Source organism: Triturus cristatus, chromosome 3_1, assembly GCF_964204655.1.
Source record: "Triturus cristatus chromosome 3_1, aTriCri1.1, whole genome shotgun sequence".
NCBI lineage: Eukaryota > Metazoa > Chordata > Amphibia > Caudata > Salamandridae > Triturus > Triturus cristatus.
Window position 1 is genome coordinate 1,111,811,531 of NC_140583.1, and position 26,267 is coordinate 1,111,837,797.

The window sequence follows — 26,267 nt, forward strand, 5'->3', positions numbered from 1 at the left end:
TTGAATTCTTAAGGGAATAGGTTGCTGAAATAAACTTCTTTGAATACCTGACCATTTTTCCAGCGGAGCACATAGTAAAAAAGGTTTTCTTTTCTTGTATTGAATGGAATCAAGAATGTTGATCATACCTGTGAGCACTAGGGAACGCCGCCTTACACCCCCTACTTCATGTGCCTGTACTTCGAGTAAGAATCTATCATTCGAAGGAAGTCTTATATGTGCCAAATGACGAAAATGAGGATTTGAAGTTGAACTCATGCCCTGGTTGGAAAACCAGTGCTTTAACGGATGTGACACCCTTTGCCGCTGTTTGGGAACCTCAGTTTCATATTGTTTTATTGTAAATGTTACTACCCAGTTTAACTGCAGCGTTGAAGCGGGAGGAGAGGGTTTCTAAGTGCTGTCAGTTTGCTATTGACAGGAGGGTGATAATAATTTACCCAACGTGGCACACTTTGCGCAAGTAGAGAAGCCGGGATTACTAGAAATGAAAGAAAAGAAAAACATACTAAGTATTAAGTAAGCTTGCTAAAGCAATCAAACAAAAAGGACGACTAATTGTCTGAAATACAAATGGTCCAAGGTTTATTTCTCAACAAATAAATTAACATTTTAGAAAAAAAATAATTGATCTTGCATGTCTTGTTGTTCATTCTAACGGTCGGCAAACAATTTGAGTAAAAAACACACCGTAAGCCCTAATGGCAAATAGTTTTGCCTTTTTTTCCACTTCGATTCTCCTCGTGTTTTTTATGGGGTAGGTTCTTGGCTGCCCTCCAGGGCGTAACACAATTTCTGAAGTCCCTGAGCGGCTGGAATTCATTTAGATTTCATATGAAGCTAACTTTCGACTCCCCCCTCGCGCAGCATAAAAAGTCTTCTGCGGCTCGGAGTCTTTATTTTGTTAACTTCATGTGGCGTATGCCTTCAGATCCCAATCTCTCAATCAAAGCGATTTTTCTTATGTCACATTGGGTTGCATAAGTGGTCCCCCTGGGGACATGTTGGCGTTTTACCCTGGAGGGTTCAAGAGAGAGTATGAGAAATGGTACACACTGGCACTGAAGAAAGCAATTTCATCAGCTTTCCCTAAGGCCTCCCAGGCCTGGCATCCAGTACAAACGTTTTACTTCTCAATATACAAGCTGAACCCAAGAAACGTTGGCCTCAGTTCAAGTATGCCTCCTTCCCTGGGTCAGCGGAGCGCCGCTGCGTGCGCCGCGGTTAGAAGTGTTACGGTGCAGTTTCAGGCAGAACAGTGCGTCACCAGTTCTTCTCAGTTCACGTGCACAACAACCAGCAGGCTAGGGAGCGGTCACAATATTGCACACTGTAGTCTTTGGGAAGTCGGAGCCCGGTCTCCGCGCCATTTGGATTTTTTCTTCTTCTTCTGGCTTCTCTCGGGGATCTGTTGTCTGTGGAGTGAGACAAAAACAGAGAGCATGAGGAATCATGGTATTAGGGGGATGTGTTTAAAATCAATTTTACTGAAAGTTACTCATGCAGCTGACCTGCGAAACGTAAGAGCAATCAAAGCTTAAGCCCTCCTCTTGTCCCACCAACTGGTAAACATGCCTCAAGACAGCAGAGAAATTACAACCAGCCCAGGTCTGTGTGAGGGAATGTTATGAGCCCTTAAATCTCCTTTCAGGTCCACCGCCTACCTCAAGGTTTGGTTGTAGTTCCACCAGCGTTCGCCAAATAGAATGAGGGGTGGGCAGAAAGAAAGACTGACATTCCCACAACAGACTGTAATATGCACGCATACTTTCTCCTTCTAAATCATAAATCAGGTGACATTGAAATCAGGTGAGTATGATTAGTGCGTTCCTAATGCCAACAGGCACTTAACTAGGAAGGAGGGCAAGAAAGATGGTGCCTATAAAATTCTCAAGAACACCTGAGCACTTTACTTTGGGATATAGAGAACCCCAAAAGCACTAGTTTTCCAGATCTACAAACCCTTCCCCCGCTTTGGTGGCATGCTGAGTTGGTGGTAACACGCAGCCCCGACCGCTGCAGGTAAGAATGGTGGGGCCACCTGGTTGGAGGTTCGGGGGGGGGGATTTTGAGAGTCGACCACGAGAAAATTAAATACATTAATTTTCCCTTGTAGTTGCCTCTCGAAATCCCCCCCAGCCGGCCCCACCACTCTTACCTGCAGCAGCCACGGTTGGTAACACGCACTGCATTGGGCACACTACCTTGCCCAAGGCGCAAACATATTTGATAGGTATTGTAATCACTTTTAGATACTGTCATAAAATATCAAGTAGCACTTCCACCTAGTTATTGGGAGTCCAGGAACCCGAGGTAAATGTCACATGCATAGATTCAAAATAAGTTTATAATCCCTACCATCTGTGACATACTCTGAAGTTTATACAGATTAACACATACACCTGACAAAACAAAGCAAATTACATTTATTTATTTAGAAAGTTTTATATAGCGCGGACATGACCACTGAGGGTATCAGAGTGCTTTACAGATTATGCGGCACAAAGGGTACATGCAAATACAACAGAATCAACAAAGCAAATAATTCACAGTCTAAAATTGTCCAACATTCTCGTGAGCCAGGCACCAGGGCCAGAGTCAACAGCTATGGGCCCAGAATCAAATGGATGAGCCAGGCTGAGGCAGAAATGTCTTGATCAGGAGCCCTTTGAATTCTTTTTTGAAGAAGACAGTGGAAGGGTTCACCCTGACTTCGGTGGGGAAGGGAGTTCCAGATCCTCAGAGCCATACCTGAGAAGGCTCGATTATAGGTCTTTTTAAAAAATATTTTGTGGTTTGAGCAAAAGCGTGATGGCGCTTCTGGAGGCTCTACAACCACACGGGAGCTCCAGTTTCTGAGAGAGGTACATCGGGATCTTGAAGTGGATGGCTTTGTGTGCCATGCATGCAATTTTTAACTGTATCCGATTTTCAAATGGAAGCCACTTCAGGTCCCACAAGTCCGGAGAGATGTGGTGGTATTGTTTAGTGCCCGTTAACAGCCTTGCAGCGGAATTGAGGGCAGCCCTAAGAGGAGCGGTCTTCACTTTTGGCAAGCTGCAAAGTGTTGCGCTACCATAGCCCAGCTTTGAGATCACTAATGCTTGTACTGCAACCTTTAGGTCATGAGCAGGGAGAAAGCGTTTAAGTTTCCTAAGGATGCTGAGTTGGAAGTCCGCTCCTTTGGTGAGAGAACTGATGTGCTTCTGCATGTTCAGACTTTTGTCTAATATAATACCCAGAAAGGATGCAGAATCCACGAGGTGAGGTCTACATTTAAGAGCAGTCAGCTGATTTAACCATTGTTCCATGACCAGAGATTGTTTGTGGGGTGAGATTAGGAGGAATTCCTTTTTTAGAGCATTTAGCTTCAGGTGATTATGTGTCAACTAGCTATGTGTTTCCAGCAGGACTGAGTTGAGGGACTGAATGTCTTTCGGGGGGGGGCCATCTTCAGGTATAGTTGGGTATCGTCCGCATACATGTGATAGTGAATGCTGGATGATTTCAGAATTTCAGTCAGAGGCTCCATGAACAGGTTAAAGAGCGTGGGAGACAGTGCTGAACCTTGGGGAACCCCCAGGGTGACTGGTGCAGGATGGGACAGGGATTGGTTCACCTTGAAGCTTTGGGATCTGTTCTGAAGGAATGAAGAGAACAAGTTTAGTACAGGTCCAGACAGTCCCATCCTGTGTTCCAGGAGGTCATTTAGGTTATCATGCTTGACAGTATCGAATGCTGACGAAAGGTCAAGAAGGATCAATAGGCAGGACTCATTATGATCCAACATTCTTAGCGCATCATCTACAATGTGTGTCAGCGCTGACTCTGTTCTATGGCCCAAGCGGAAACCAGATGGCATTGGTCCAGAAGTTAAAAATGGTCGATGTGTTTACGAAGTTGGGCGAGCACACATTTCTCCAGGAGCTTTGCCAAGGTGGGGATGTTGGTGATTGGGCGAAAGTTATGAACGTCCGTGGGATCAGCAGGTGGTTTCTTTAGGATTGGGGTAATTTGACCTGATTTAAGACAATCCGGAATAGCACCTTGTCGAAGTGATGCATTGACGATCATCGTCCAATGTGTTAGTAAGGAGGATCTCACTTCCGGAAAAAGCCTCGATGGCAGAGGGTTGCTGTAGTGATTGGAAGGTTTCAAAGTCGACAACATTTTGCTTATAGTGCATTCATCCACGGTTTGAAACAGACTCCAAGATGCATTGTTTTTGGGGAGGTAGGGCCGTGAAGGGTCAGTGATATCCAAACCTGAGGGGCGGAGGGTGTTCAGTGGACTGATTGAGAGGTGATCACGGGCCGAGCGTAATTCAGTTTTGATCTTAATAGTCTTATCCGTGAAGAAATCAGCGAATTCTTCACAGTTCGGCAATGTCCCTTGACCCCCTGACGAGTGGTTAGGATGACTATTAGCTTGGGACTTGATGAGTTCAAACAGTTTTTTTTAATGTTTTTTTGCTTGATCTAGTTGAGTTCTGAAAAAGGTGGCCTTCGAGCATCTAATGCGTTTATTGTATATGCTTCGCAGGGATCTCAAGTGACAGAGCTGATCAAGGGAGGGATACGATCGCTACTTCCTTTCTGCAAGTCTTACATTTCCTCTTTCGGAATTAAGACTATTATTGAACCATGGTTTGGAGAGTTTAGAGGACATTTTTTACTACATTCAGAGTGAAATGCTCCAGAATAGTCAAATTAACACACCTGGGCATATTTACACGAAAGTGGCGGAGCGAGGGTTAGCTCCAAAATTGCTAACGCCACGCTCAGTCACTTTAGAAATGCAGGGATGCGACATATTTACAATAATACGGCACTTACCTGCATTTCTCCCTGAACTGACGCTAAAGGTATCTCTTCCTGCACATACACAATCCAGAATGGCAATTTGCAACTCCTATGTGTGCTGCATTGTGCAGCACACATAGAAGTTGCAAATCGTGATTTTTTAAATTAATATTTATGTGCAAGAAGTGACACCTTCCTGCACATAAACAATCATTCAGGGTAATCTGCTGTTTCTATGTGTGCTGCACAATGCAGCACACATAAAAACAGCAAAAACAATGAAAAATCAAGCATTTCTCCTTGTTTCGCCATGTTAAGACCAGGTTTTCCCTTGTTTTAATTTTGGTGCTGCCTCCTATTTACGTGTAAATAGGGGGGCAGTGTCAAAATCAATGGGTGTTGCGGTGTTGGAACGCCCACTCCAACACCCATTGCATACCCCTTTCATGCTAAGTCTAGCGTGAAGGGCGTTGTAAATAAGGCAAAGCTCCTATCGCCACAGTAACGTCACAAAAAGTGATGTTCCTGTGGCGATAGGGGCTTGTAAAAATGCCCCACAGTTTGCTCACTCGCACATGGAACACATACAATCAACTAGACTCATATTGGCTCATGTGGCTCACTCTCATACGTGGTTATTGTTCTCAAGAGTGTGCTCCCTCAACAAGGACAAGGGTACCCCCTCCCTCCCTGGCAGAAACTCAGAAGTTAACTAACCTGTTCAAGGGTGCTAAACAATTAGCAGTCAGGCACCATGGACTCGTGTGAATTGATGTAAAGTTAATGACTTGTTAGCCTTCCTTAGGGTCTGCTTAGAGATGGGCAAGGGCTGGGAAAACTGACTGTCTGACTTGGCTGAGAGTCATGTTGGGAGCAGGGCACACACAAGGACAGAGAACAATAAGTCATCATCAGGTCCTGGTTCCTTCAACTTTTCTCCACCTTCTGAGCCCCATGAAAACGGGCTGTTATGACTTGGAAGGCCCAAGGTATCTGCCAATGGATGGTTCAGTTCTGGTCTAGTTCCTGACGGTCCGGCCCTTGGGTCCACAGGGAACCAGGTGTCTTCCAAGAATAGGGGTCTTGTCCTGTTCTATTACTCAGAAGAGCTTGTCTGCTGCTACCAAAACAAAAAGACAGAAGCCCTTTGTTAGACCTGGCATCCTTAGGGTGGTGTTTCCCCAGACTTTTTGACTTTCACCTCCTGTTTTGCTGATTCTCTTTTTGTTGGCCGTGGGACTCTGAACACTTTACCACTGCTAACGAGTGCTAAGGTGCATGTGCTCCTCTCTAAACATGATGACATTGGAGCATACCTGGTTGGCATATTTTTCTTACTGGTAAGTTCCTTGTAAAGTGGTATACCATATACCAGGGCCGGATTTCCAAATGCTACTAGTAGGCCTGCAGCACTGATTGGGCCACCCATCTCAGTATCCTTTCCAACCTGTCACAGGACTGCCATTGCAGGGCATGTGGGAGCAGTTTACTGCCCCTTCAACTTGGCATTTAAAACTACTTGCCAAACCTTAAACTCCCCTTTTATTACATATAAGTTACTAGACGGTTGACCCTAGGTGACCCTAAGGGCAGGATGCTATGCAAGTAAAAGGTAGGACATGTACATATATGGTTTACATGTCCTGGTAGTGAAAAACGCCCACATTTTTTTTTATTGCTGTGAGGCCTGCTCTTCTCATAGGGGACTATTGGGAATTGCTTAATAAACCTTTAAGTTTTAATTCCTAATTGCAGAGGAGTAGCTGCTTTATTTTGAATATCTTTGGATTGGTAATGACCAATCCTCTTTTCTGGTTAAAGTTGGATTTGGCATGACTAGGAGTACCACTTTTAGAAAGTAGGCTTTCCTCTGCTCTTAGCTGTTTGTGTGCTTTCCAGCCTGTCTCCAATACCCGTCGGAGTTTGGGTGACAGCTTCACTTTGCGCATTCCCTTTAGACAGCCACAAACACTGCATTCATCTGCATACTGGTGGGTCTTCCTGGGCAGAGGAAAGGGAGGGACTGACATGTACACTTCAATAGCTAGTGTCCTGCCCTCACACAAAAAACTGATCAACCCGCCAGGGTTAGCCTGGCAGACAGGATTGGGCTGAAAAAGGTCTTGCGGACTTCAAAAACCTTCCTTTGAATTTACCTCCACTTCAAAGGTATTTTAGGGTGTAAGTGCTGGCGCTCACCCATTAATTTATTTTCAAAGGATGGTCTTCGAGTTTGGGTGCAAATGAGACTAAACTCCCATCAAGATAGAGCAGTGACTGTATGTCACCAATGCACACAAACAAAGGAAAACCAAAAGTACTGGTCATGTATTTAGAGCGCAAAGTTATGACTTAAAGTGTACGCGCAAAAGAGAAAAGATGATCAGGTTTCCATATAAAAAACGAGAACTAACAAAGAATAAAAAAGGAAAAAGAGGGAAGAGCAGCGGTCTGATTCCAGTCTGTTTCACAAGAAGTTGACCTCCCCACCATCTGCTCTGTTAAATCAGACTGAAGTAGGCCGTCCCAAAAAAACTATGGTCCTTGGTGCTAAAGGGTCACTGATGAACCCAATATAACCATGACCTCAACTTTGCCACCATCCACTGCCAAGAGGCATCATTTTAAATGGAGGTGAGCTTTGATTCTGTTCCTGTAGCAGAGTGAGAACCTCCTTTGAGTGGATCAGGGTGATTATGCTTTCTAATAAAGTTAGGAACCTGCACTTTAGCAACTCTCTCTCCAGAAATGTGTCAATGTGTGAATCAATAGAGGCCCAAACATTCCTTTGTAAAAAGGGGCAGGGCATGCTTCAGTAGTGCGTCACTACTACATGCTTTGTTTAATTAGCTGTTGAACCTGAAAGCAAAGAGCAGTTAACTTCAATCTCACATAAATAAGGTGGATACAAACTTTTTTTTCACAAACTAGGGTGAATTCGGCCTCTTAATGCATCAATGAACTTGAATGATGAGTGGCCTGCCAAGTTTTCATTTGCCCTCTTGCCATTCTCATTTGCATTTAAGCAACAAGCCGACGAGGCAGGGTCCTGGCTGGTAAAAATGGAAAGACAGGTGTTTCCTGGCTTGCATTCTCAGAGGGATATTCACATTTTCCTATGCGGGCCTTCCATGCTTACATCATGACTCTGGGGAGGAAATTCCAGTGAGGACTGACCTGTCGTAACAGGACAGGGTGCAGGTAGGTGCCACCACTGTCACCTGACACTCCATTGGTGGCTGAACTACTGGAGCAAGGGTATCCTATGGCAAAGATTCTCGAGGCTTCGCCATTGGAAACTCAATGATTTCCCTTCCTCCAAATAAGGTAAAAGAACCACCAACATTGGAACCATTGCTCTGCCAAATCTAAATGGATCTCTACATCTGGTCAGAGCAATGAACTTAGTTTTTTTCTGAAAAATAAGTCTTCCTCTGAGAAGGGCTCATAACCCTTTTAGTTTGATTATTTTATCGAAATGGTTTTTATATTCGTATTGAATATGAATCAATTTAGGGGTCAGAGAGATGTAAGTAAGTAAAGTTTATTGCATAGTTACTTAAAACCATTACAAAATCATTACAAATCAAGGGCCCATCACACTCCCCTTGATGTACACTGGTTTTAATAAAATTGATTAGAAGATATTAAAAATTCTGAATGTTAAAAATATCCAAAGTTCAAACAATTGCATAATTCCTTAAAAATTGTGATTACTTAAATTACTGTACCTATAAAATCTACTAGTAACTAAGCCTAACATCACAAACTACGTGTTTTGCCAGACAAAAGACTAGTTTAACTGGGTCATAGTCTCTGTTGTTTAGTTCATTCCCCCATTCTGGGATCTTTAACTATGCCTCGCCTAGTAAAATCTTCACCTGGTTCAGGAATTTCGTACCCTGGCAAAGTAGAGGGATTGAAGTTTCGCTCAGCCAGGCAATAAAAGCCAATCTACAGGTCCGAGTTTGCAGTTGTAAGAGTGGTGGCCTACTCATAATTCGGCTTTGTTCAGGCAAGGCTCGGCAGGTGCAGAATATATGGGTGATATATTCTTGCTTATATTCGCATAAGCTGCAATTTGGAGTAGTAGAGTGGTTTTTCCAGGACGGTTTCAAATCCTTTGTAATGAATTGTCCCAGGTGATAGATCATGAAGTAATATTTTAGTGTCAATGAGAAGTGAACTGTCATATAGGCTTGGGGCTCAAGTTTTTGAAAAGAGTTAATGACAGTCCATGCGTGTCGGTTTTTTTTGCAAGTGAGGATTTGTCAAATAATAGTGACTTGGATTTTGTCGCCAAGTTGCTCAACCTGGAGAAGGCAATCCTTCCCATGGGGACGGACCATGCTTCACTGATACCAAGGCCTTCTATTGCCTGTTGTAATCAGTATTCCCACACTTTTTTGTTCCTATTTGTGTCTCTATTTCTAACCAGCATAGTTTATTCAACAACCTGCTCACTGCTACGTGAAATGACCAACAGAGTTTGACAAAAGCATTCCAATTCTGTATTTGTTGTGTTTTTTAACCCAAATTTAACTGTACTTGATGTGGAGAGCTTGACTTGGGCAAGTGAACGATAGTTTTGTACTGCTACCACATTCCAATGCATGATTTCTTTTCCAAATGCCAAAGCGGGTAGAAGCTTGGCTTTCATTACATTTAGTAGATAGTTGTGTGACGAGTAACTGTGATTTTGTTGTAACAACATAAATGCATAGATTAAAGACTGCACCTTGGCATGTAGGGAAGCTAAGTATTTTATAAAAGAGAACTCGCATGCCACATGAATCCCAAGATACTTGTAGCCTGTTGCTACTTCTATGCTTTTGTCCTTGGCTCTCCATAAGAATGACTTGAATATTTTGTCAACTAGGCGGAATATTTTTGTTCTGTTCAAATTCATCTCTAATCTCTCATGTTCTATATATTTGACCAATGCATTTATTGTCCTTTGAAGACCAATAGGTGTCTGACTTCGAATGACTATGACATCTGCATATTGTAATCAAAGAGATGAAATATATAGCAATTATTGTTTTATGATTTTTGTCAAAAGCTGAGCGAAGAAAGTCAGTTTTATTTAATTTTATGTGACTGTAATGATTTTAATTTATCTACAAATAAACTGAAATTGAAACATACTTTGGGTATTGTGCTTTAGCATTAACGTGTTAGGAATAGTGCCAATGTCATCTATGGACCATTTACATTCTTTTATTTTTGGAATGCTCAGAGAAGGGCGATGTAACTCAAATCGTTTTGCTATCAGACAAAAGATTTCAAGAGAGATTGAACATTTGGGGCCCTGGATATCCAGAGGTCAAAAGCACTCAATCATGGTGTGATTACTAAAGGTGTTTTACCATAATATACTTTATCATCAAGGTGATTGTGTATAATATGTATAGATTTACTGTTCTTAGCTCCACGTCTACACCGTTTGCTGATATACACATCTTCATTGTAAGTAGACAAATAATCAATACGTACCTATGTTGAAGTAGTTGTTATTCAGCAGAATGATATTGTGATATTCAATACTGTAGTACACAACAATTACTAGATGTGCAAAGAATATGGTCTAGGAGGCTAAATTATGCACAAGCTCCTCAATAAAAGAGGTAGAAGTAGTAGACCGTAAAAGACCAATGTCAGTCTGATGGTTACATTAGGAGTGAGCAAACACCTTATAGTTACTGTGATCATCCCTAATGTCCCAGACAATGCCAAAATATCTTGTCTATGTGTGATCTACTGGCTTGAGAGGAATGGCAATGTGTGGAGTGGAGTGGCATTGTGTTGAGTGGATTGGAGTAGAATTGTGTGGAGTTGCACTGTGTGGAGTACAATTGTGTGGCACTGTGGATTGGAGTGGAATTGTGTGTAGTTGAGTGGAATTGTGTGGCATTGTGTGGAGTGGCACTGTGTGGCATGGCGTGGAGTTGATTGGAGTGGGGTGCATTGTGTGGTGTGGAGTGAATTTTGTGTCACTGAGTGGACTGAAATTAAGTGGCATTATGTGCCGTGGAATGAAACTGTGTGGAGTTGAACAGATTTGTGTGGCATTGTGTGGAGTGGAATTGTGTGACGTGTGGAGTGCAGTGGAGGGGAGGGGGATATGGTGCCACATTGTGGTGTGAAGTAGAATTGTGTGGCACAGAATTGATTGGCATTGTGGCAAGGAGTTGAATATTTGGGCATTATGTGAAGAGGAGTTGTATGACATTGTGTGGAGTGGGATTGTGTGGAGTGGAATGGTGTGGCATTGCATGGAGTGGTGTGGAAGTGCATGCTTAGGAGTGGTGTGGAACTGTGTGGCATTCTGTGCAAGGGAGTGGAATTGTGTGGCAAGCGGTGGAGTGGAACTGTGTGGCATTGTGTGATTGGGAGTGGAATTAAGAGGATTGGAACAGTATGGAGTGGAGTGGCATTGTGTGGCATGGAGTGGAATTGTGTGACATTGTGTGGTGTTGTGTGGCATTGTGTGGAGTGGAATTGTGCGGCATTATGTGGAGAGGAGTGGAATTGTGGGCTCTTGTTAAGAGTAAAGTGGAATTGTGTGGCATGTGTGGAGTGGAGTGGAATTGGTTGGAATTGTGTGGCATTGTGTGGAGTGGAATTGTTTGGCATGGGGTGGAATTAAGCAGCATTCCGAGGAGTGGACTTGTGTGGGTTTGAGTGGAGTGGCTTTGGACTTATGTGGCATTGTGAGTGTAGTGGCATTATTTTGTAGTGGAGTCTAATTGTATGGCATGTAATGGAATTGTGTGTTCCTGTGTGGAGTTGAATTGTGTGGACCGGAGTGGAGGCATGTGGCATTGCATGGAGTAGAATTGTGTGGAGTGGAATTGTTTGCCACTCTGAGGTGTGAAGTGGACTGAAGTGGAGAGGAATTGTGTTGCATTGTGCGGTATGAAGTGGAGTCTGTGACATGGACTGGAATTATGTGGCATTGAGTGGAGTGGAACTGTGTAGCATTGTGTGGAGTGGAATTGTTTGGTATTGTGTGGGGTGGAAATGTGTGTCATGGAGTGGAATTGTGTGGAGGGGAATTGTGCATCATTGCGTGGCATGGAGTGGAGTGGAACTGTGTTGCATAGTGTAGAGTGGAATTGTGTGGCAAGGAATCTTGTGGAATTGCATGGAGTGGAAATGCGTGGCACTGTGTGAAGTGGAGTGGGATTGCGTGGAGTGGAACTGTGTGACATGGAGTGAAGTTGAATTGTGTGGAGTGAGTGGAATTGTGTGGCACTGTTTGGCATGAGTTGAAATTGAGTGGAATGGAATTGTGAGGCATTAGGTGGAGTGGAAATGTGGGCCATTGTTTGGAGTGGAGTGGAATTATGTGGCATTGTGTGGAGTAGAATTGTGTAGGGTAGAGTGGAATTGTGTGGCATTGTGTGGAGTGGAGTCGCATTGTTTGGTGTGGAGCCAAGTGGATTGGAGGGCAATGGAATGGAGTTGTATTGTGTGGAATTGTGTGGACTGGAGTGGAATTGTGTGGTATTGTGTTTGTGGAGTGGAATTGTGTGGTGTGGATTGGAGAGGCACTGTTTGGTGTGAAGTGGAGTGGAAGTTGCATTGTCTGAGTGAAATGACATCGTTTGGAGTGGAGTGTAATTGTGTGGCGTGGAGTGAAATTATGTGCCACTGTGTGGAGTTGCATTGAATTGTGTGGATAAGAGTGGAAGTGTGTGGCATTGTGTGGAGTGGAATTGAGTGGAATGGAAGTATGTGCCACTGTGTGGTGTGGAGTAGAATTGTGTGGCATTGTGTGGTGTGAAGTGGAGTTGTGTGGCATGGAGTAGAATTATGTGGCATTGAGTGGAGTGGCACTGAGTGGCATGGAGTGGAGTGGAACTATGTAACATTGTGTGGAGTGGAGTAGAATTGTTTAGAATTGAGAGGAATTGTGTGGCATGGAAAAGAGTTGAATTGTGTGGAGTGAGTGGAATTGTGTGGCTCTGTTTGGCATGAGGTGGAATTGTGTGGAGAGGAATAGAATTTGAGGCATTATGTGGAGTGGAAATGTGGGCCATGGTTTGGAGTGGAGTGAAATTGTGTGGCATTGTGTGCAGCAGAATTGTGTGGGGTGGAGTGGAATTGTGTCGTGTGGAGTTGAGCGGATTGGAGCGCAGTGGAGTGGAGTTATACTGTGTGGCATGGAATGGAGTGGAACTGTGTGGCATTGTGTGGAGTGGAGGTTAATTGTGTGACATTGTGGATTGGGGTGCAGTGGAGTGGAGTTATATTGTGTGGTGTGGAGTGGAACTGTGTGGCATTGTGTAGAGTGGAGTTGTATTGTGTGGATTGGAGTGGAACTGTGTGGAATTGTGTGGAGTGGAGTAGAAGTGTGTGACATTCTGTGGAGTGGAGTGAAGTGGCACTGTATGGGGTGGAGTGGATTGGAGTGGCATTGCGTGCATGGAGTGGAGTGTAATAGTGTTCATTGTGGGGATTTGTTTGGAGTGGACTTGTATGTCACTGTGTAGAGAGGAGTGCAGTGGAGTGGGACTGTGTGGCATGGAGTGGAGTGCAATGGTGGCACTGTGTGGAATGAAGTGGGAATGTGTGGTGTGGAGTGAATTGTGTGGGTGGAATTGTGTGGCACTGTGTGGAGTGGAATTGTGTGGCATGGAGTGGAGTGCAATGGTGGCACCGTGTGGAGTGAAGTGGAATTGTGTGATGTGGAATTGAGTGGAATTGTGTGGCACTGTGTGGAGTGGAATTGTATGGCAGGGAGTGAACTGTGTGGCATTGTGCAGAGTGGAATGGAATTGTGTGGCATTGTGTGGCTTGGAATGGAATTGTGTGGCATGAAGTGGAATTGTGTGGCATTATTTAGAATTCTGTGGGATTGTGTGGCATGGAGTGGAATGGTTTGGGGTTGTGTGGCATGCATACAAATCTCAGTCAACTTCTCTTTCTTTAAATTGTACTACTGCTGTCACATTTCAGTTGCCCAATAGCTTCATAAACTGCAATAAGTGCTTCATACTGAGTGACAGAATTTGCACAGTCTGTGGTGCATGGCCTGGCGCTGCTAGTAGTAGTTAGCAGAAAACACGGCGAGAGAAATAAGCCAATCAGAAAGTAACAAAAGCGGTATTACGGCTATCTCGGACCATAAGAGAAATTAAACGTTTTGCTGCAAGGCATTGTGTTAAACAATGCCTTGCAGCAAAACGTTTACGTTGGACCAACATTTCCTTCTATTATTTACAAAGTTATTTTCCAACAGCAATGCAGTGTTCCTGAAGAATTTAGGGGTGGAGTCAGGTAATTGGGGTGTAGGGAGGTAACAGTGGAAGGGGGCAATGGCGGGAGAGAACTCAGAATAAACATGAGGGAGGTTGTGGGGTTGAACGTGAAAGCATTGTGGGGAGAGGATATGGTTTTACGGCAAGAGCTGCAATAAAATGGGGGAAAAGGATGGAGGTGCCATAAACATTGGAATTTAGGAACAAGGTTCGAAGCTCAGCGTCCTCTCAATATCGCTGAGCCTAAAAAATGAAAGTGTCCTTTTGTAATGTAACTGGTGCAATTGTAAAGTGCCCCAAATCTGGTCGGTTGAGCTTGTGCTATAGAAAACAGCACAAAAAACAACATGGCGGAGCGTGGGTTGGAAAGAAGCAGAAGGGGAGCACAAGAGGAAGGGGCAGGTGAAAGAGAGCGACACAGGAGAGATTTACATTAGGAAGGTAATAACAAAGAAGTGCCTCAATCCCAGCATGGGCAGCAGTGGAAGGACACTAATTAAAGACAATCAATCTGTACTTGGTCCATGCTCCCAAGAAAAGAAGAGGAAGTGAAGCTGGCAGGTGCTGCTCAGTTAGGAGGCAGAATTTACGAGCGACATTGAAGCCAATGAATGGTATTAAATGGGCAGGCACCAAGTCCCTTGTTGTATACAATTCCTCTTGCAAGAGAGGACTCATGTCCTGTCGCAGGCGAGACCTAAAAAGGTTGTTTGTAAAGGCATCGGCCCATAATTTTCAGATGCACAGCAATCCGGCAGCCTCTGAAGTCTCTCCACTTCCATCAATTTAGAGATGGGATAACTCAAATCTGAGTGATAGAGACACTGTCATAAAAGAAAAGTACATCCCTGGATTTGTGGCACAGACTGGGAGTGTTGCATGTGCTTTGTGGTGCTGAGATTTCCCAAGGCCTCGACACAGTGCATGTGTGGTCAGATGCTCCCTTTAAACTACTTGTTCTGAGCTCTTTAGCATGCAGCCCTGTCAATTTAGGAAATCTGAATGCAGAAACATACAGCTTTGCTGGGCTCACTGCCAAGAGAATCCTGGCTTCTTTAGAAGGCGGCGTACAGTCTCCAGGGAGGAGGATGATGACGACATCCCACCAGATCAATGCAAATGGAGCAATTAAGAACACGAAAGGCTGTGGGATTTCAGTTACATACTGTTAAAGCAACAGCCTCCAATACAAATGCCATGATTTGAACAAAGCACAACTGCTTTTTTTGCACCCCACACATCAGTGAGAATTTGCTGGGATACACACTACGGAAAGAGACGGGCTGATCGGAGTCTCACACTGGCTCCCCCCTTCTAGATGTGCTGACGTCCTCAAACCTTGCCCTGAATCATATTCTGCTTGTCTCCTTCTCAGTGCTTAGTTTGTAAAAAAAATAATACATGCAGGCCACAAGTTTTGCTCAGAAGCTATTAAATGTAAGCGGTGCCAAATACCAAGCCTGAATAGTTTTGAACCTACCTCATGCCTCTTTCAACCACCACCAGACACTCCCTGCTCTCAATTCTCTCTTTCAGGTTCTTGCTCATCCCTGCTTTCTTTTTTTGTCACTGTTTTTCCAACTTTCCCTTCCTCTTTATTTGCCCCTTTTCTGTGTTTTTCTCTTGCGTGAGTTGGGTCAAAATCTCATGAGGAAAAATAAGTGATGGTCCCTAAAAATGATTGCTGATGTGCCCCAACTGCAATCACCAGCTCAAATGACGCACTGCTCATACTAATGAATCTCACAAACACCCTCAGTAGTCAGCATCAGCCAAGAAGATTTAGATCTTCTTGGTCTGATCTGCAAAGCAAACTGAGGGTGCCATGAGGAATACAAGTTCTTACGATGATATTTTAAAAGGTGATAAGTAATTCATTTTTTAAACCGGAACTTTGACTATGTGGTGTGGTACAACTGGAAGCTTTCAGTCATCAGCTTCAAGTAGGTAGTGATGGATGGATCCCAAAAAGCCATGAAGTGCTTGGTAGAATGAAAATCCACGATTTTCTATAGCACATAGTGGCCCGAGGGCATTAGAGCATTTTAAAAGAGAACAAGATTACATTGCACATATTTATTTATTTTTGGCACAGGGAAATTAATTGATTTGCCCAGAATCACAGTAGTTTGAATCAAGGCTGGGATTTGAACCTGACAGTTCCAAAGTCAGTAGCTCTAGCTGCTATACCACATCTCCTTTGATATGATTGTAATGCTGAGAAGAACAGATATTTGAGAAAGCTCCTACACGCAGTACCAAACCCATATTGGAATCAAAGAGCACACCTAGGGTCCTTGACATGGGATATGAAAGACGGTTTAACCTTCAGGTGGCGGCAGTAAGGCTTCCTACTCTTTACAACAAAACGAGGACCGCATTTATTTACTAAGCACTGAGCTACAGATAATTCAAGTGCATCCCTTACAGGCTAGTACAGCAGCTACCATGTACTCTCTGGGACACACATTAGGGGGTCTACACAAAAACATACTTGAAAATAATATGGTCACCACTGTTGATTTTCAGTTCCGACTTTAGGAAGAAAAGATTTTCACTGGCCTCCACTGCTGTAATGTGGAGCCACATTACAGCAGTGGCGGGTCCCCCACTAGGTGCAGTGGTAACGTCTACCTTCTGACAAATGTGTGATTACGAAGGAGACGTCCCCCACACTCAGCTATGATGCCTGTAGTTGAATATAACTCTGGTTCAAAGCAATCCAAATGAGGGACCGGTAGGGTTTATTAATTCCTTCTTTTTGCATGGTTTGATTGGATACCACAGTTAGGGAGTACTTATACTCTGACCTTTTTTAGGTTGTTGTATAGGACGAAATATTTTGGTAACATATGCAATCATTGTATTTCACCAAATTACCATTTTTTATGTTTTTAAATTATGGCAGGGGTAGTCACTAATAAAGGAAACCTTTGAGTACACCTCTAGGTATGTTTTAGTTTTGCCTGAAACAGGACCTAAGTATTTGTTAGTTAACTAGATTTGTAAGAACTCCTAGGAATTTTTTTCCCTCAGTTGAGTCCGCTGGGGTGGCATTGTTCCTACTCCAGCGTGAGAGATCGTCAAATGATGAAGCATGCCCAAATAAACGTTAAGGGTGAGATGACCTCTCAAATATCTTTGATGACCATTTGCTCCTAAAGTACAAACTGAAAATCAACAGTGGTGACCATATTATCTTCAAGTATTTTTTTTTGTTGATCTTTTTTCTGGGAGGACATACTGGAGGATTCACCTCCAAAACTCTCTTACGGGGATCAACACACATTAAGTGGCCTGTGCTAATTTCCAGTGCTAAATGTTTTGCCAAACCAAATACGAGGGATGGAGACCCTGTTCACCCAAATCCTTCAGCATTCCTTCCTCTTTAGAGATCAGAGAAGAAGAAATGTGTTTAACATGCCATCGTGTGGGCATCGGATTCTTCATTTCTATTTTAGTTATTTTTACTTCATGAACTATAATGTAACAGCCCATCCCATTCACCATAAATAATTGTCCCATTACCTTCCAGTAAAAATCAAGGGTCTCAAGGCGCTGGGGGGTGGGGTAAGCAGCTCCATCCAGTCAAAGAGCCAGGTCTTGAGGGTCTTCCTGAAGAACTTCAGAGAGGGGGAGCGCCTGATGCCGATTGGGAGCTAGTTCCAGGTCTTGGCTGCGATGTAGGAGAAGGCTCTTCCACCTGTTCTGGCTCTGCGGATGCGCGGGGTTTCAGCGAGGGTGAAGTCGGTGAATCGGCGGTTTCTCTTGGGAATGTGGCAGGATATTCTCTTGTTGAGGCATTGGGATCCGGTGTTGTGGAGGTATTTGTAGGCGTGGGTGAGCATCTTGAAGGTTACTATCTTCTCAACGGGGAGCCACTGGAGGTTTCGCAGGTGTTGGGTGATGTGTCCTTGTTGAGGGATGCTGAGGATGAGTCTGGCTGCGGTGTTCTGTATGGTCTGGAGTTTGCGAAGCAGAGACTTGTTGTTTCCGGCGTAGAGGAGGTTTCCGTAGTCTAGTCTGCTGGTTATGAGTGCGTGGGTGACGGTCTTTCTTGATTCAGGGGGGATTCATTTGAAGGTCTTGCAAAGGATGGGGAGGGTGTTGAAGCAGGTGGAGGCGACGGCAATGATCTGTCGGGTCATGGAGCGAGAGGAGTCGAGTACGATGCCGAGGTTCCGAGCGTGGTCTGTGGGGGCTTCTAAGAGCAGTGGGCCACAAGGTGTTGTCTCATGCGGTGGGAAAGGGTCCGAGGATGGGGACCTCTGTCTTCTCTGAGTTGAAATTCAGGCAGATGCTGCTCATCCAGGACTTCTAACTTTATTACTACTAAATACCTTCTGTGAATACCAAAAGTAGTACGTTTTGGATTTTATCTTAGTTTAGTAGTATTAGTAGTAAACTTAGGAGTCCTAACTTTACTACTACTAAATGCCTTCTGTGAATACCAAAAGTAGTACGTTTAGGATTTTAACTCAGATTATTTCTGTGAATCGGCCCCATAGACTTAACATAATAGGATCATAATATTAAAAGATAAACATGATAAAAAAAAATGTTACTAGTCCTAAGCATTAAAAAGACTGTGGCAGTAAAATCAAGATGTCAATTGGCGTATGGCCTCTTATCCTAAATCAGCCAGTGTGTTGCCCTGACATCACATGACCGTTTTCTTAGGTAATGGCACCCTATGATTAAGACTGTATAAACAAGCATTAAAAATGCAATAGGTCTCGCCTTTTATTAAGTTAAAGCCATTTGCTTTGCTATACAATACCATTAGCAAAGCAAATGGCTTTAACTTAATCAAAGGCGAGACCTATTGCATTTACAATGCTTGTTTCTGAACTGCCTGGCACCTACAAATTGTGAGCACTTTGAAACAAAGGCGATGTTGTTTTTTTAGGCGAAAGAAAGTAGAAACGTCCTATATTTGGTAACAAAAAGCAACTTATACAACTACTTTGAAACAAAATAAACACATATTTGCTGGGTGGGTGGGTGGATGAATGCTTGTATTGTACTGGGGTCTCCTTCCAGTGTGCACGGTGGTGAAGGAAGGGTTATTAGTTGTAGAAACGCAAATACATTGTTTACTTGTTGAATAAGCCACTGGGCCTCAAACGAAGTGCATATTTGAAAACAAACCGCTTGTAACAGAGCCCCTACAAACACATTTTTTGCTTTTTTTAAACTTACATTTAGAGACTGGGAACTGCCCATGTTAATATTACTGTTTTAAATATTAACTGTATGCTGCCATTTGATATGAACATTGCACAACAAAAACATTAGTGGTGTGGGGGAAGCTGGATTTGTTGACGCTTGGGCCCCAGCCAGAATGAAGGTCCTTATAATACTGTTTAGTGTGTAGTCTGTAAATGTTTACTTAGTACATTACCCAGAAATACAGTAGTAGCGCCCAAATTAATTCAGATGAATAATACGCAGTGGCTAAAAATATTGCACAGGGATGTGCCCTGCTTTACCGTGCGCTGCAAATACATCATAGGAGCAATGTTTCTAGTGCATGTCTTCCTGTAATGTGAGGGTCCCTCCCACAACCCCCCACTTCTGCTAAATAAAATAAAGAAATAACTTGGCCACCACATGAGCAACTTTGCCACAACATAAAAAATGTAGCGCCCTGCTAAAAATATAGAAATACTGTTTACACATTTGTTACAAATCAGATAAACTGCTGGTTAAGCTTATTTATTATAAATAAAGCGTGTGTGTTTGTGAAAATCATATTATAGCGGCCAGCCTCCAAAAAGCACAGATATTTGTCCTTCGTTTTTTTTAAAGGTAATAAGTGTGTGTTCCTATAGTTTACACACAGCATCAAATTTAATATTATTACAGTGTGTGCAGTAATTTTAAAAGCATCTGGTTTTGGGCAAAAAGAGACAGAAGGAAAGTATATGAAATGGAAATAATTATGCTGCTGCCACAATTAAAGAAAATATTTTATTAAGGCACATTCTGCTGCTCCTTCACATAGCTCACAACATCTGCTTTTTACAACAAAGTAATACAAGCATTTTCAATGCAATAGGTCTCGCAATTACAAGACTTTGATCTATTGGCATTGAGATGACAATGCTTTTATTTATGTGTTTTTAAAACAAATAAATAAAAGGCATTGTAATTTACAATGCCAATAGCATACACTCTCACAAATACGAGACCTATTGCATTGAAAATGCTTATTGCTTGTATGCCTTCTAGCAATGGTTTCAGGCAATCAAAGTGCTATCTGCTTAGCTTAAGACACCTAAGAGGGCAGACAGTGAAGCCCCGTGGCTACTCTCAACAAGAATTGGCATAGCCAATAGGTCTCGCCTTTGGGACCTTATAAGTGTTTAGCCATGCAACAGTTGATGTTGCACCAAGGATATTGTGCTGCATAATTAAATACTTATAAGGTCCCAAAGGCGAGACCTCTTGGCTATGCCAATGCTTGTTTCTCTTCCGTCGCACATAGCTTCCACTGGCCTTGGGAAGGGTGTGGTCATAAAATCTAAATCGGAATCTAAAATATAGTTTAACGGATTGGGCAAACTCAGTACCAAGTTAACCTGAATAGGCGATTAATTGCTATTAGGTTTGCTCTTGTCACCAGGGTACTGCACAAAGTCATTTAATTTGGTACTCCTATCAAAATTGTTTAATTGAAGCCAACCAAGTCCACAACTATAAAAGCACCATAGGTTATTCAATGAAAGCCCATGCCTGAAAACTAACGTTCCCCGATGGAATAGCGTCATCTGATGATAACCATACTTATAGTACAAATTCACTCAGAGTTCGGCAGCTGTACTAAATGCCTGTTACACTGATAGAATATTAAAGGATGACCACGGGACAGCTGTGTCAAAAAGGCTGCCAAAATGGAAGGCCATGTAGGCGCATTTCATTAGCTGATATCACTGTGATGATAAAAAACAGAATTGGGTGGGACTCTGATATCACCTGCATGCGCACAAACGAGAACAGACCCCTGGGAGAATGTCTTTGTGAAGATTCGAGCATCACATCTCAGGCCCTCTGAAGCCCTTCTGCTGATTCCCAGCAACACCAAACGTTGTTTACTGATCGCCACAAGCCTTGTCATCAATGATCTCTGGACATCTGCCTTTGCCGTCAGTTTTCTCCTCCCGAAACAGCAGTGTCAAAATATAAGATGTTTTGTATAGCGCTGAAGTTTGATCAGGACAAGCGTGGCGCCCTGCTCGCCAGGTCCACCTTCATCGCACAACAAGCAACCACGTCACGTCTAGACCAATTCATGAAAAATAAGGCGAGCGAGCCACAGACGTGGGGCTCAACCATTTCCAACCACGCTCCGTGTTGCCTTCGTGAACACATTTTCACACAGGACTGAACCCTGAATTTGTTTACCATCAGATTATATTTTATTTTTAAATGTCACTACGGTGGTAAACACAAAAATCCTACGAGGATACTGCTGCCACTGAAACATCATATTGACTAAGGGAGGCAAACAAGAGTGATGCTGAAGGCATGAAAATGGCTTTGCGAGTGCTGTATTATAAAACCACGGATTTAATATTCGAAATAAACAGGGCCTCCTTCAATACATTTCCATTAAAAGCAACACAATCCTCTTGTGGTTAAGACCTGTTTTTAATACAAATGTTTGTTCAGCATGCAGGTTTGAGAGATAGTATTTACAAATGCACACACCAAGTTGATTTGCTCTATGTGTTTGCTGTTCGTATCAGAGCAACAAAGCAACACAAAACGCCCTGCGACTCTAATTTAAAATAACAGTGAATGAACGCAGGCTGTGTTTTTATACTGTGCTAAATCTTCCAACCCAGCGCACACAGCTCTCTTGGGCTCCAGCCTCCCAACAAAACAAAGAATACATGTCAGCAGCACTGTCTGGTACCGAGCGAAAATGGCTGCAAACCACTCTGAAGCGATCTGGGAAGGTGGCCACACCCAGATGTTGTTGTGGAGGTGGCGAAATACACTAGCTTCAGTAAAATATAAAAAAATAAAAAAATACACTGCTGTTTCTAGTAATGCCCAGCAAGGGACTATTTAATCATAGAGGTTATTATCTGAATTATTTCTAGCTTCTCACAGGTGGTCTATCGCAAAGGTTAGCTCCCCAATAATTCTAATATTAGCACCGCTGCATCATCTGGATGCCCTTTGTGTTGCCGGGAGACGCGGATTTGACAATGGGTGTGTCCCCCATGCAAGGATGCATCACTGACGTCACTGAGCCCGAACGGGGCTCGGGTCGGAATGGCGGTCAGGAAAGAAATACAAGGATACAAATATAAATGAGGAAATCTAATGGGGCAGAGCCACAGGGAGAGCAAGAGGAAAGCCAGATGGCGCCTCTGCGCTGCGAAAGTGATCACGATCGTGATGCACTTAATGACCCGTGAAAGACAGATGGCGGCTGCGCGTGTGAACGCTCGCGTGAACGCACGAGCTAGGCCAGCCAAAGCGTTGGGTAGCACTTTGAAAACCCACTTACTAAATGGCTCAGGCGAGACCTAAAAACATGGCTCCATCCTCCGTCCTATGCTACAGCTTAGTCAAACTATAGCTAGGGTTTATAAGGGGGGGGGGGGCGACAATGGATCAGGTCATGAATGTGTTGATCAAAAGTACGACTCCCGTGCAAGAGGGGCTTGGACAGGATTGATCATGTCTAGCTACAGTAAAAACACTGGAGCTGCTATTAAATGATTCGTGAGTCGGAAAAGGGGGGTGCAGTGGCTATGCAACAGGCTGATGAGGAAGCTAAAAACGATTAATAATCGTGCCAGCCATGGCTTAAAAAGGTAGAGCACTAAAGGCTTAAATTTGCAGGAACCGCAGAAAGTGCAATCGTGCAAGAGCAGAGGTCATTAAGATGAGTATATATGCCCGTACAGCATGCAAAATAAAGTGCAGAATGTGATTGCCAACATGGGTAGCTTAAGGCTAGTAGCCTCACAAGCTTGTGTGTGCAGGGACCGCAAAAGTACAACCGTGCTGTAGCAGGTTTAATTAGAAAGAATCTTATATGACCGTTCAATAGGCAAAATAAAGTGCTATGTGTAGTTGCCAGCCAGGGCGGTTGGCGGCTTTATGCTAAGTGTAATGGTCATCCAAAATTACCAATTCCGAGCGGTAGAATAGGGCCGGTTGTACAAAAAGTGCAAAATCTGAAAAAGACACATTTATATTGCTGACAGTCTAGCATGAGTAGGTGGACTGAATCACAATACTTGTAGCTGAATAATTTAACAATAATTGGTTTGGAAGCAGAATGGAACCAGAGTGAGAGATCCATGCCTGTGCTCAACAGTACAATGCTTCGATATCTCAGATGTATTAAACAGTTCAGAAATTACTTTCTTGAACAACAGTTCCATGGCTAAGAAATAATTTCGGGGGGGGGGGCTAATTCTTCAAGCAAATGGCAAAACGGAGCTGCAGGGGCTCTAAGAAGGTGTGAAAACACAACAAAGTCTCCTTAACAAGTAGATGGTCTTTTAAAGACCTGCGAAGTGCTCGGCTGTGGCTGTGTGTGTGTGTGTGTCCTGGAAGCTGTCTCTGCCGGGCCAACACACACAACGGGATGGCTTCACCTTTCAGCCCAATGGGCGTTCCGCACCTGATCAGAGCCACACCATGAAGGCTGATTAACATTCACTTGCTGGGCACAGCAGTAGTAAGCTTTCAAGAAGTCTCCGGCAACAACAGGTTTTCTTGGAGTTCTAGTGCACTGGAGCGATAATGACAAATTCTCGCAATTTAGATTTTGAGCTACTGAATAAGCAGCTGCCTTAGCACAGGACACATATCATAGCCGGTGGGACCTGCAGGACTTAAGGGCCCAGCGTTACTTGCGGCGGAGGTTGCCCATGTAGTGCTTCACGCCAGGAATGTACTTAAAGCCCGGCCTTGACTCCAGCAGCGCGGGACGCGTATAGGAGCCAATGGGGGCCGCAGGACTTCAGGACCCAGCGTTACTCTCAGCCGTCATTCAGTTCAGAGTCAGTATCTGTGACTGTGTACTCCGGAGCAGGAGGCCGCCCACCCTGGGGAGGCGGGGCGTGCAGCAGCTAAGCGCTAGTCTTAAAGTAATAAATAAACAGAGCGCAGTGGCCCTGAAGCGGGCACCGTGCTTTGAATTAAAGTTAAAATAAAAAAATCACCCAGTGTTACTTAGCTACTGGCAGCCACTATTAAAGTGAAAGCGCGCATTACGCGCTCTGTATACAACTAACGTCCGCCATTCTACCGCGGGTGGGGGGGCATCGCAAATAAACTAAATAGTGCTCATCTCGTGTAACAAGCGCAGTAAAGGATCCAAAAAACACACCACAATAAACTTATGGCAGCCATTATCAGTATTAAACATGAAGCAATGTTAAACACCCAACGCACATGATAGTAATAGTAAGAGGCAGAGGCAGACTTTTGGCGCGCATGCGCACGATGTAAAGCATCGCGCACATGCGAGGGTCTGGACAGGTCAGGCAAAAGAAAGTGCGAATGCAGGCAGCCAATCATATGCAAAAAAAGCATTTACAAATGCAATAGGACTTGTATTTACGCAAGTCCTATTCATTGTAAATAAAAATGCGGGTGCCGAAGAAGGCAGGAACGGGAGTGGGCGGGGGGGTGGTAGTGGCCAGAGAAATCACGGACTGCGGGATGGAACAGGGGGAGGCCGGGGAACAAAAGAGTTGCTGAAGTAAAGGGGCTGATAGCCATGGAAGGACAAAAAACGGCAACCAATCAGAATGCGGCATTTCAGATTTGGGCCAATCTAAAGCATGGGCATAAAGTGGGCGGAGCTTCACCCCCTATACTGTATACAGCATCTCTCGGCGAGACAGCGCATGCGCTGCCTAAGCCGAGACCTAAAAAGATAAACCTCTCCGTATAACATCATATTGGGACCAAATTACTAAATGACTTCATCCTAATGCGCCAGACGTAGCAAATATCTTGTTAATGCGAACACTAAACATTTTGTTGTGTCTGATCTTAACACTCGGCTGGACACATAAATGGTAAGAGACAACAAACCAGTATTATCAACTTTCTCTGATTTGTGCAGAGAAGGGACAAAAAACATAAAATGGTCTACTGATTCAGGGCTAAGGCTGCATACAGGACACATTGGGGTTACAGCAGCCTGCTTCCATTTACTTTTACTGAAATTCAGTGGCAAAGTTCCGTACCTAAATTGTAGATAAAGTGCTCGTGCATGAGGAGGTTCAATATCATCCATAACTGCTTCAAGCAAAAAAAAGCAAAATCCTCCCACATATCCCTCAGCCCCAATCTCAACGACCATTGCCTAACCTCTCTAAACCACTTCACTTTTCCGGCTGCTTTGTCGAGAGTTTATACTTCAGCTACAGTTTCTTTAACTGGGATCTGGGTTTTGCTAGTCCATAGTCTAACCCAGAATACAAAAGCCTTCAGTTCCGTAATATGCTTGATGCTCTTTAACCAAGATCTAGCTGTGCTGGTAAAAGTGGGGTATTAATTGGAAGATTTAGTAGAGATCTTATAAATATATTTTCTACCCACTCTAGGCACTTTATCTGTTCTATGCCCCACAATTGTGCACCATAAAGAACAACGGCCAAACATCTAGCTCTATGTATTTCAATAGCTGGGCATATAGGGCGATAAACAGATTGATTGAGTTTTTCTACAACTGCGGTGTAGACATGTTGGAGTGTTAGACTATTCTTTTGGATTTGGTCAGTCCATCTCAAGTTACTATTCAATCTAACCCCCAGGTAATCAAAAACCATGACTTGTTCAAGTGTATTTGAACCCAGCCTCAACTTCCCTTTAAAAGAATGGTGGGGGTTAACGGACAAAAATGTAGTCTTTGTGCAGGTAATTTCAAGACCAGAATCAATACAAGCTGTTGCAAACGTATTTAATACATTCTACATGCCCATTGGTGTTTTTGCGATCAACAACGTATCGTCAGCAAACAGGAGTGAGGGAATTTGTCTGCCCGCAAGTTTGGGAGGGTCACCCCCATAATCAAATAATGCATCAATTAGCCCGTTCAAATATAAAGCAAGTAGGGTTGGGGCTAGAACGCAACCTTAGCAGACTCCCTTTTGCACCTTTATCTTCTCAGTAAATTTGACACTTTGGTTCCACCTAACCTGAGCATAACTGT

The 26,267-nt window shown here is 43.6% G+C and overlaps 1 protein-coding gene across 2 annotated transcripts in view; it reads right to left on the reverse strand.

Annotated features, from left to right (window-relative positions):
• Positions 1 to 559: 559 nt before the first annotated feature.
• The window catches only part of MRAS (muscle RAS oncogene homolog), a 236,584-nt gene continuing 210,876 nt past the window's right edge, over positions 560 to 26,267 (reverse strand). For both annotated transcript variants that reach the window (XM_085645990.1, XM_085645991.1), the window contains exon 6: positions 560 to 1,415. In XM_085645990.1, the coding sequence (XP_085502116.1) occupies positions 1,316 to 1,415 (100 nt within the window). In that variant the 3' untranslated portion in view covers positions 560 to 1,315. The remainder of the gene's footprint in view (positions 1,416 to 26,267) is intronic.